The following is a 12,239-nucleotide window of genomic DNA, read 5'->3' as shown; positions in this document are numbered from 1 at the left end:
TTGGCAAAACATTAGGCTGTGCTTCTGTCTGGATAAATAATATAAAATATCAGATAAAAAGCACTAAGCGTGCAGAGTGCATATTAACAAAAGCGCATATAACTATAACACTGTCAGGTATTTTCCTGTTTTGCTGCTATCTATCGTAATTATACCCCAGACCCCAGGCTGTCTCAAGAAAAAATGTAATTTTTCCTGTTCTTGACTAAATATACGTTGGAGTATGGTTAAAATGAAAAATACAGCATATGACCGTTGCATCTCATCCATCAATCTTAAAAAGAATGAGCGTTAGTAAGAGATGGTCTAGGTCCAAGTGCCGGACTTTTTCCCTTTCGAATAGACTTCCCCGTGCATTGTTCCTTTTCGTTTCAAAGTAAAAAGTAAGTAAAAGTAAGTAAGTATGACGGCACTAGACTCTTAAGGTCCAAATCGGCGGTGCTGATCTCCGTTTCGTGACCCTTCAGGCAGGAAGTGCAATGGGGGGCTGGGAGCCAGCCATCCTGTGCTTTCGCACAGGATGTCGAACCCGTGCCCCTTGGACAAAGAATTCTCAACCCAGCGCACGTCCACTTACCCAGGACGGCTTTTCAAAGTTGTCATATTTATAGCAACTAGACATAAACAGTTAAGAATAGTTCTCTTAACGTTATACAGTTGAAATTAGAAAAAAAAGAAAATATGAGGAAAACCTTCTAAAATAAAGATGAATAGAACTGCAGCACACCCAGAAGATTGATTCTCAACGTTTTATTCAAACTAAGTAAAGTTAAATGACATAAAGAACAATCAAAACTTAAGTCTAGTCTTTGTACAAATACTAATTACAGCACATAAGACTTCAGGGGCAAATGTTCATGAGTGCCAACATGAAATTTCCTATGGAGGGAGGGAGGAAGAAGTGCTATCAGAAACTTTGTTTTTCTTACCAGGATTTAAAGGGAATATTTCTCATTTTCTTTTTTCTATACGCTTTTTAAATGCCTTCTCGTTTCCCATGGGAGGGGGGCTAGCGGTGCCCGTCCAAACAAAACAGTTTATTTTTCCCGAGTCTTCTTTGTAACCATCTCCCTGAACTGAGAAAGAATTTTGTTCTCACGCTTTTGTCTTTCTTCCTTGCTGAACATGGCTAGAGCTCGCTTTTCATCAGCAGAGTAAATTTGATTTTCTTTGCGAAGACGAACGGCCTCCATACGACGATGTCTACTACCACTCATGACGTAGCCAATTTTTTCATAAGAGTCAATTTCTTCGGAGGTAAGTCCTATTTCACCTCTTCTTGGAATTCGCTTTCCTTCTGCAACAAATGCAGCCATAGCAGCGCCTTCACCTGGAAGTAAAGCCTTCCCCATCTCTTTAGCATCAAGTCGTACAGTCGGACGCAGGGTTGGGCCAATACCTTCATCTTCGTCAAGTAGTTCTGCAGATTGTCCACCAATTTTAACAGACAAAGGAGCTTCGACCCATTCATCCGCATCGTCATAATCTAAACTTTTTTTCTTTTTGTGTTTCTTCTTTTTCTTATTCTTTTTATGTTTTCTAGTTTCGCTTGAAGAAGTACTTGAACTTGAAGATCTTGATTCTCTTTTCTTTTTCCTTTTCTTCTCTTTCTTTGATTTTTTCAGCAATGAATCTTTCTCGTTCTCTGATTGGTTGCTTTCATATGCTCCACTAGTATCTAAGGTATCCGCAACTAAAAACCAACCGTCTGTGGAAGTAGGCGAATCACCCCAAATTTCTGGACAGCCGCTCCTGCCATACTCTTCTCTTTTGATCCTCCTCGAGTCTAGAAAGCTGTCGGACAAACTCCGTGTGTCTGAGCAGCGCTTACTTGAGTCTTTAGATCTATATCTATACTCATCATTATCACTAGATCTGACCATATTGTAATGTAATTACACTGAAACTTTTACAAATAAACAGGAAATTTGTTATTGTTGAGGATCACAAGGTAGAAAAAACTATTTTTTTATCTTAAATTCTCTGTGAGTTAGACTTCCAATTTGTTCTTCCTCAGAAAACACTGTACGCTCAATCTTTGATTGTGGACTTCCTTTGTGCTGCAGCCAGTCTTTCCTGAAAAGAAAAAGAACGTAAATATGCTCTAAGACCACATTGGCTATACATAACATAAGAAATTCACACCCAATCAAATTTTTGAATGGTCTTTGATTTGTATTGGTTCTTTTCAATCCCTTTTCAGCAATGGGAACGGCTTAACAGAGGTCTTTGCCGAAATATCTGCATTGTCTTTTCGCTTTATTCACTGAAAATCACCCTCGTTTAGTTTTGTGTTTTTCTTAATTTTATTATTATTATTATTATTTGTTCTTTGTTTCCGTCGTACATAAATAAAGAAAAAAAAAATATTGCCTGTAATTAGAACAACTTGCCTGTTTCGAAGCAAACTCTCATCAGCTGTGCCAAAAGAAAGAGCTGTGAGCGCAATATTTTAGATCGTTTTTAATGTACAAAGTAGTAAAAAAAAGGTAAAGGATTAACTTAAGGATAAACGATAAAGGATAAACGGTAAAGGATAAACGGCACTAGATAAACGGTAAGTAAAGGATAAACGGCACTAGACTTAAAAGTCCAAACCGGTAATGCTGATCTCCACCTCAAGGCCCTTCAGCCGGGAAGTGCAAGGGGGGATGGAGGCCAGCCATCCTGTGTGCATAGTAATGCGTAAAAGGATTAGATTGTGTAGATGTTAATATTGGGGTTAACTCGAATTTCTAAAGAGTAATCTAAAATAGCTAATAGCAAATACTGATGCAGCCATGAGTTAGCTGAAACAATATGGATAACTACGGATAAACATTAATATAAACACTTTAATATACATATTAGGATAGCAGACTGGCCCATCAAAAGGGAGTAACGTCTTTTATCCTTGGTTATCCTACTCTTTGTGGGACTAGAGGGTGTTATTGATCCTAGTACTTATCCATAAAGTTTCAGGGTGATATCCTCCTAACATTTGACCCCATTTTTAGCTCCTTTCTGCAGCATCAAGCCGCCTGAGGCCAACACAGCTGCACAAGCTCCTCCCCTATCTCAATATATCCAAAGCTCCACTCTTTACCCCCTCCCAAGATGTTCCCATTTCCCTTAAATACTCCCTTATGACCTCTTCCTATCGGATTCAAGGACGACCAAGGACTTTTCGCTTGCTTCCAGATGATCTGCCAAAAAAGAAGGTCTTGGGCGATCTGCCATCCTTCATCCATAAAAAATGACCTAGCCATCTCAACCTTTCTTTCATTATAACAAGAGGAACAGAGATAGAGTCATATTTTTCGTACGCTTCGTTGTCTGAAATACAGTCAGTCAAACCAGTACCTAAAACTATCCTCAGACAATTCCTCTATGACAAATCTTCTTCTGCCTTCCCAAGAGCCCATGCTTCAGAACCATAGATTTATAAATTTTAATAGATACCAGATCTCGTATGAACAGGGTTGCCACCCTTGCTTGGAAAAATTTACTAAATCTGAGAGGAAAAATTTACTAAATCGCATCTTTTTTTACTAAATGCTCAAAAGAAAATTTTTTATCCTTTTTTTTATTATTTGGATACACTAGTGGATAGGCTTCATATTCGGGATGCGATGTATCAAAGACATCAAACAATAGTGTGGAATGCTAGACTCTTTAAATCCTTATCGTGAAGCCGAGTTATAAATTTATAAATGGTCTTCAGGTCACAAAATTCAGCTATATTGAATTATCAAAAACAATTAACGAAGAAAAACAACACCAACTCATATTCACAAAGCAATTCAGGAGATGGAGTGCTTAGAATCTGAGGTGTGTTTGAAAGTGACGGCTTTTAAAATTTGCCCCCAGTTTCCGTTTTTCGGTTTGAAATCGAAACCCTTTTTGCATTTTTAAGAGGAAATTTGCCAGTTTTAAAACACTAATTGGGCTGGTCTTTAAATAAGGGATAAGCTGCTTACAAAGATTTCTGGCACATTTTAAAGTAACTAATTTTGGATTTTTTTTTAACTGATTTTTTCTGGATTCTCTCTCGTTCGTATTCAAGGGAATCAAAAACCAAAAAAATCTATATCATTTTAAAATGGAATGACGTAATCGGCTCTCGGTTTAGTTGTAAAAGTATGTAAATTAAAAAGTGCACCTCAAATTGGACTAGGGCTGCCAAGAAAAAGAAACCTTATATAACATACAATAATTAGATTAAAATAATAATATTGTGTCAATAGTCTTCAGGTCAGGCAAATAATACTAATTGAAAAGTAAGAAGAAAAATATGTAGTCACAATTAAAAAAAAAGTCACACTTAAAAGGCTTTAATCGTCCTCGACCTCATCCGAATTTAAAGTATCTACTAGTGTCGAATTTTGACTGAAGGGATCTACTTGATTCCATTTCTTGATAGCCCGAGTCAAATCGCTGAAGATCACCTAGTCATGTACTCCACTTGAAGACCTGAGAACAAATTGCTTCGTTTTCATCAGGGACGAAACACTCGAGACATTTAGCCTATTCAGGTTTTTCAGTTTTGATGACCGACAAAATCAAGAACTGTCTCTCTGCTCCAGCACTTGAATTTGGCAAGCTGCAAAGAGTCAGAAAGAACTTGGGCAAGTATGGAAAAAGTTCATTTCCAGCAGCGTCTTTAAAAAGGGACAAAGCTAACTAACAAACGTAGCAGCTGTTATGAGAGTTTGGAAAAATTTTCTGAAAACAAATTAAGCCGTAATACCAGTCCTGATTTTAAATAGTTTGCCTTTCAAAGCGAGTATAAAGAAGAAGCCGAGAGAAAAGTAGAGATTTTTAAGTGCTAGGGTTGACGCGAAATCGCAAAAATGAGAGCAATAGTAGCAATAAAACGAAACAATAGTAAAAAAAGAGAAAAACGAGGATTATACAAGCCAGTGAAACATATGAACTAAAATGCAAATATTTCGGTCAAGACCTCCGCTTGACCGTCCTCAGTGCAGGATAATAACATCAAAATTAATAATAAAACTCCATGAATACTATAAAAAAAAAAAAATTTCCAACCTTGAAACGAAACGCAACTAAAAATTTAATACCCACTCCATGTAACGTTGAAAGGGTAACTGAATGAAAAAATACAGTACTGAATAGGAATTCAATTTTTTAATTTATACAAAGCATTTTTAAAAGCTAAATGCTTTCCAGGTAAAACATAATCAGATATTAGGTTAGTTTGCAAAATGTGATTTTTTTTAATATTTAAGTAAAAACGATCAGAATTAATTAGTTCATTATAAATGGGGCTTAAATAAGTTTCTCCCGTGTCTCTATTGAGAGCAACCTTTCGGTGAATGCACTTTTTTTTATCTCAAATGCCTCCCTGAAAACTTGGATGAGACCTTTAACAGGGTCCCTGTTAAAGGTCTCATCCAAGTTTTCAGGGAGGCAGTTGAGATAAAAAAGTACATTCACCGAAAGGTTGCTCTCAATAGAGACACGGGAGAAACCTATTTAAGCCCCATTTATAATTAACTAATTAATTCTTATCGTTTTTAATTAAATATTAAAAAAAATCACATTTTTCAACCTAAACTTATCTCTGATAATGTTTTAACTTGAAAGTGTTTAGCCTTTAAAAATGATATGTATAAATTAAAATACTGACTTCCCATTCAGTACTGTATTTTTTAATTCAGTTAAACTTTCACCGTTACATGGAGTGGGTCTTCAAATTTTAGTTGCGTTTCGTTTCAAGGTTGGAATTTTTTTTTTTTTTTTTTTTTTTTTATAGTATCCATGGAGTTTTATTATTAATTTTGATGTTATTATCATGCAATGATGACGGTCAAGCGGAGGTATTGACCGAAATATTTGCATTTTAGTTCATATGTTTCACTGGTTTGTATAATCCTCATTTTTTTGTTTTTTTACTATTGTTTCGTTTTATCATGATTAGCCATTGTGGTCTCAGAAATGATTTATAGCAATAGTAGCCATAATACATAACGTAATCGAAATCAGATTTTGTAATGAAGGGACCCTAATTTTCCCCCCTGAATTCATGGAAAATAACACAAATTTTGTTTACTACAAATCATGACTTTTTACTATATTTCGGGAAATTTACTAGATCCTCTAAATTTACTAGATTTTTGTTTTACTAGTGGTGATAATCTTCTTTGGAAAAGGCGTTGGCGATAGTAGTAATTTATACAAACTAAAGGAAATACACAGGCTTTAACAAAAATATTTTATGAGAATGGTAAACCTTCATTCACAGAAGTCCTGATTTTAAATAGTTTGCCTTTCAAAGCGAGTATAAAGAAGAAGCCGAGAGAAAAGTAGAGATTTTTAAGTGCTAGGGTTGACGCGAAATCGCAAAAATGAGAGCAATAGTAGCCATAATACATAACGTAATCGAAATCAGATTTTGTAATGAAGGGACCCTAATTTTCCCCCCTGAATTCATGGAAAATAACACAAATTTTGTTTACTACAAATCATGACTTTTTACTAGATTTCGGGAAATTTACTAGATCCTCTAAATTTACTAGATTTTTGTTTTACTAGTGGTGATAATCTTCTTTGGAAAAGGCGTTGGCAATAGTAGTAATTTATACAAACTAAAGGAAATACACAGTCTTTAACAAAAATATTTTATGAGAATGGTAAACCTTCATTCACAGAAGGGGGAGCAGGGTAGTCTGCATGTTTTTCCTGATAAATCACTTTTATCACTTTTATAAATCACTATTGTAAAGGCCATACGGCTCCAATGTATTATTATTTATTATTATTTTTTTCCCCAGAGGCACTTCATATGGAAGGGGTCGTCGTAGAAACTTCAAAGGGGGATCATTCGATTGGAAATCGAGAGTTCTAGTGCCCCTTTTAACAATCGAAAATGATTGGAGGGCAACTAGCCCCCCACGCCCATCATTCCCCCAAACACATTCAATCAAAATTTTGAGATAGCCATTTTGTTCAGCGTAGTTGATTTCCAGATAGAAAATAGGTTTTTGAGGAGGACAATCCCCCACAACCCTTAGGACAAGGGTTTTAAGGTATGCCCTGGGGGCATATAAGGTTTTTATAGAAGGCGTTGTCGTAAAAACTTCAAAACAGGCTCATTCGATTGGAAATTCAAAGGGCTAGTGCCATTTTTAATAGTCGACATTGATTGGAGGGCAACTAGCCCCCCCCCCTTCGCCCATCATCCCCCCAAACACATCCAATCAAAATTTTTAGATAGCCATTTTATTCAGCAACGCTGTAGCGTTGCCTATAGTAAAGGCCATACGGCTCCAATGTTTTATTATTTATTATTTTTTTTTCCCAGAGGCACTTCATATGGAAGGGGTCGTCGTAGAAACTTCAAACGGGGCTCATTCGATTGGAAATCGAGAGTTCTAGTGCCCCTTTTAACAGTCGAAAATGATTGGAGGGCAACTAGCCCCCCCCACGCCCATCAGTTCCCAAAACACATCCAATCAAAATTTTGAGATAGTCATTATGTTCAGCTTGGTTGGTTTCCAGATAAAAAAATATATTTTTGAGGAGGACAATCCCCCACAACCCTCAGGGCAAGGGTTTTAAGTTATGCCCTGGGGGCATATAAGGTTTTTATACAAGGAGTTGTCGTAAAGACTTCAAAAAAGGCTCTTTCGATTAGATATTCAAAGGGCTAGTGCCCTTTTTAAATAGTCGAAAGTGATGTTATCTGGGCCATTTTGTTCAGCGTAGTTGATTTCCAGATAGAAAATATATTTTGAGGAGGAAACTCCCCCAAAACCCTCAGGGCAAGGGTTTTAAGTTATGCCCTTGGGGCATAAAAGGTTTTTATATAAGGCGTATTGATAGAAATTTAAAAAGAGGCTCATTCGATTGGAAATTCAAAGGGCTAGTGCCTCTTTTAATTCTCGAAAGTGATTGAAGGCAACTAGCCCCCCCCACGCCCATCATTTCCCCAAACACATCCAATCAAAATTTTGAGATAGCCATTTTGTTCAGCGTAGTTGATTTCCAGATAGAAAATAGGTTTTTGAGGAGGACAATCCCCCACAACCCTTAGGACAAGGATTTTAAGTTATGCCCTGGGGGCATATAAGGTTTTTATAGAAGGCGTTGTCGTAAAACTTCAAAAAAGGCTCATTCGATCGGAAATACAAAGCGCTAGTGCCCTTATTAATAGTCGAAAGTGACTGGAGGGCAACTAGCCCCCCTTCGCCCATCATTCCCCCAAACACATCCAATCAAAATTTTGAGATAGCCATTTTGTTCAGCAACGCTGTAGCGTTGCCTATAGTAAAGTCCATACGGCTCCAATGTTTTATTTTTATTTTTTTTTTTCCCAGAGGCACTTCATATGGAAGGGGTCGTCGTAGAAACTTCAAAGGGGGCTCATTCGATTATAAATCGAGAGTTCTAGTGCCATTTTTAACAGTCGAAAATGATTGGTGGGCAACAAGCCCCCCCCCCCCTACGCCCATCATTCCCCCAAACACATCCAATCAAAATTCTGAGATAGCCATTTTGTTCAGCGTAGTTGATTTCCAGATAGAAAATATATTTTTGAGGAGGAAAATCCCCCACAGCCCTCAGGACAAGGGTTTTAATTTATGCCCTGGGGGCATATAAGGTTTTTATAGAAGGCGTTGTCGTAAAAACTTCAAAAAAGGCTCATTCGATTGGAAATTCATAGGGTTAGAGCCCTTTTAAATTGTCGAAAGTGTTGTTATTTGGGCCATTTTGTTCAGCGTAGTTGATTTCCAGATAGAAAATATATTTTGAGGAGGAAACTCCCCCACAACCCTCAGGGCAAGAGTTTTAAGTTATGCCCTTGGGGCATATAAGGTTTTTTATAGAAGGCGGTGTCGTAGAAACTTCAAAACAGGCACATTCGATTGGAAATTCAAAGGGCTAGTGCCCTTTTTAATAGTCGAAAGTAATTGGAGGGCAACTAGCCCCCCCACGCCCATCATTCCCCCAAACACATTAAATCCAAATTTTTAGATAGCCATTTTGTTCAGAGTAGTTGATTTCAAGATAGAAAATATGTTTTTGAGGAGGACAATCCCCCAAAACCCTCAGGGCAAGGCTTTAAAGTTATACCCTGAGGGCATATAAGGTTTTTTAGAAGGCGTAGTCGTAGAAACTTCAAAAAGGACTCATTCGATTGGAAATTCAAAGGGATAGTGCCTTTTTTAATAGTCGAAAGTGATTGGAGGGCACCTAGCCCCCCCCCCTTCGCCCATCATTCCCCCAAACACATCCAAACAAAATTTTGAGATAGCTATTTTGTTCAGCGTCGTTGATTTTCGTATAGAAAATATGTTTTTGAGGAGGAAACTACCCCACAAACCTCAAGGCAAGGGTTTAAGTTATACCCTGGGGACATATAAGGTTTTTATAGAAGGCGGTGTCGTAGAAACTTCAAATAAGGCTCATTCGATTGGAAATTCCGAGGGCTAGTGCCCTTTGTAATAGTCGAAAGTGATTTGAGGGCAACTAACCCCCTCTCACGCCCCCCTTTTCCCCAAACACATCCAATCAAAATTTTAAGACAGCGATTTTATTAAACGTAGTTTTAAGTTCTGTAAATTAGGTCTTTGAGGATTACAACTCCCCCAAAGCCCTCAGGGCAAGGGTTGTAATTTAAGGATTCTCCGAATCCTTCATATTATTTCTTATGGAAGGGATGCTCGTATAAACTTTAGAGAGGGCTCATTTCATTGAAAATGGAAAGTTCTTGTTCACTTTTTAAGAGTCAAAAGAGATTGAAGGGCTACTAGCCCCTCTCCCTCCTCCATGCTTTAAATACATCAGATAAAAATTTTGAGATAGATATTTTGTTAAAAATAGTTCAAAGTTCTGATAACAAAAAACTCCGGTGTCGACACAGCCCACCAGGGCCCGGGGGTAGGCGTTGTAAGTTATGCCCTGGGGAATAACTTATTTAGGGGGGTTTATAACTTATGTGAAGGGGTTTTGTATGGGAAAAACACATAGGAAATCTATTATAATCATCCAATTATAAGGTTAAAATACATACTCTGTGATAGATGCATAATTGCTTTGGCACACAAAATCTTATTAAGGTCAATTCCAAACAGTCGTGATCCCTTTGTGTCAGCAAGTGAAATGTCTAAACCCCCTTATTAGAGCTATTTTTTCAATCCATTCATTGTTGTCAATCGCTGTCCACAAGTTATGCAAGCTGTCTATTGTTCATATATAAGGTCTTTATCAAAGAGGTAATCGTATAGACTTTGAAAAAACCCTCATTCGATTTACATTGAAAGTTATAGATTCGTTTATTCAAGTCAAGAATAATCGGACAGTAAGCACCCCCCCATGCCATAAAAACTCGAAACTTTTCGCCATCAAAAAGGAGCGAAAATTAATTAAAAAAAAACTCCGAAAAATAAGTTTTTCAAAGAAAAGTTATTAAAGTTACCTACTGCGTCATTAAAGTTACAAAAGTGAAATCATTTCAAAGAATTGTTTTCAGTAAAGCACCAATGACGCAGTATATTTTCGGCTTCTGCAGTGAGGCGATACCCAAACTCTTGTTTGTAGTTATTTTTATTCGATTCAAACTTGATTTGCATATTCAATTTAAGTTTCTCTCGTTTTAAGATTTATTTATTCATTTACATTAACATCTTTTGTATGTTTGTTTGCATTGATTGTTTATTTAATTTCTGTTCGTTTTAGGTTTCATTTATTCTTCAATAGCAAAACATTTTTTCGTTTTCAGCTTGATTTTCATATTCAATTTAAGCATTACTCGCTTTAAGATCTATTTATTCATTTTATATTATTACTTGTTGTATGTTTTTTGCTAGGATTGTTTATTTAATTTCTGTTTGTTTTGGGTTTCATTTATTCTTTAATAGTAATTTCTGGTCGTTTTGAGTTTGAATTTTAACAGGTATTTGTATCTCCTGAGCTTAAGTTTAAAATGGCCTTTACTTTTCTTTGAAAAACTTATTTTTCGGAAAGTTTTTTTTTAATTAATAATCCTAAGCATTGACCTTATTATTATGTATGTTTTGTATATAATTAAATTTAAAAAAAAAAAAAAGTTATTTCAACTGAAAGTAAGAAGCAACATCAAAACTTAAAACGAACAAAAATCATTACTTACATAAGGAGGATTGCTCCTGTCTCAATGCCTCTTTCTTTCGGCTAAATTCTGACTTTTTTAGAACTTTTGAAAAGGGTTTTTATTCTAATTGAACGACACTTGTGTTTTAGGAGTAGTTTTTAAAGAATCGGGACAAAGGCCAAACTTCAGCGTAAATAGGGAGGTATTGAGGACGGGGACACCCCTCTCCCTCATATACGTAATAATTTGTGTTTGTTTTAAGTTTTGATTTTCCTCCTTACTTTCAGTTGAAAAAAAAACTATTTTTTTATATTTAATTTCTGATTGTTATGAAATAATGGTGGGAAATTCGGCTCGCCCTGCATGGAAAATTCTTCCTATGTAAAATAGTCCTCCCCCGCCAGGAAAATTTCTTGTGGTCAATTTCGGGTGAAAGTTTTTTAGTAGCGCACATTCACTTGAAAGATTCTCTGTTTGTTTTTAAAATCATGCAGAATATGCCCTCCTCTGTAGATAAGTTTTCCCGCAAATACCACATCCCCTAGAAGAAAGTTAATCCCGCAGAAAATTCCCCCTGGAAAATTTATCCCATGGAAATCCCCCCTAAGGAAAAATATTCTAAACAATTCCAACCCGGTAAAAATTTCCCCCCCCCCAGACAATTCCCCTTAACATCTCCACATCATCTAAAATAATATCAGAAAGAAGCATCTTATAAAAAATAACATACCTGTGAAAGCGCAAATAAGGTTTGTCACCAAGTTTTTTCTTGCAACATGAAATAACCATTCTCAATGAAATCGAACTTCAAAATTAACGCGTTTACTGGAGGCCAACAAGAAAAACTTCCGAACCATACTTTACTACTATCATCATTGTAGCTTCTAATATTCTTATCTTAGGTTCACAGACTTATTTCAACTGCGAAAAAAAAAAACCGAGTCTTGGCTATTCTACATTTTATATCTTCACTATACCCGCCATCTTCACTAATAACACAAACCAGGTATGTGAAGCTATTCCCTTGATCGTTCTTCTTGTTAGTCAACATCAACTCTTCACCTTCATTTATCCCTAGTCTAAGCAACTTCGTCTTCTTAACAATAATTTTCATCCTATTCTTGCAACCTGAACTCTCAAAACCCCCAAAAATTCATTCATT

At 36.4% G+C, this 12,239-nt stretch overlaps 2 protein-coding genes across 2 annotated transcripts in view; both read right to left on the bottom strand.

Annotated features, from left to right (window-relative positions):
- Window positions 1-735: 735 nt before the first annotated feature.
- LOC148952600 (uncharacterized) lies at window positions 736-1,883 on the bottom strand. The gene has a single exon (XM_089089974.1). It carries the CDS (start codon window positions 1,881-1,883, stop codon window positions 1,038-1,040), a length of 846 nt encoding a protein of 281 aa, XP_088946100.1. The 3' UTR covers window positions 736-1,037.
- Window positions 1,884-1,936: 53 nt separating this feature from the next.
- LOC148952599 (acylphosphatase-1-like) overlaps window positions 1,937-12,239 on the bottom strand; it is a 45,355-nt gene continuing 35,052 nt past the window's right edge. The window contains exon 4 of the mRNA XM_089089975.1: window positions 1,937-2,076. Coding sequence (XP_088946101.1) covers window positions 1,962-2,076 — 115 coding nt within the window. The 3' untranslated portion in view covers window positions 1,937-1,961. The remainder of the gene's footprint in view (window positions 2,077-12,239) is intronic.

Source organism: Artemia sp. Qi Xiang Cuo, chromosome 5 (genome assembly GCF_049724085.1).
Source record: "Artemia sp. Qi Xiang Cuo chromosome 5, ASM4972408v1, whole genome shotgun sequence".
Lineage (NCBI taxonomy): Eukaryota > Metazoa > Arthropoda > Branchiopoda > Anostraca > Artemiidae > Artemia > Artemia sp. Qi Xiang Cuo.
This window is presented reverse-complemented; position numbering and strand designations above follow the sequence as displayed.

Bases quoted from the DNA above. Each gene is read 5' to 3' on its own strand.
- LOC148952600 (XM_089089974.1), bottom strand. From the start codon at position 1,883: ATGGTCAGATCTAGTGATAATGATGAGTATAGATATAGATCTAAAGAC.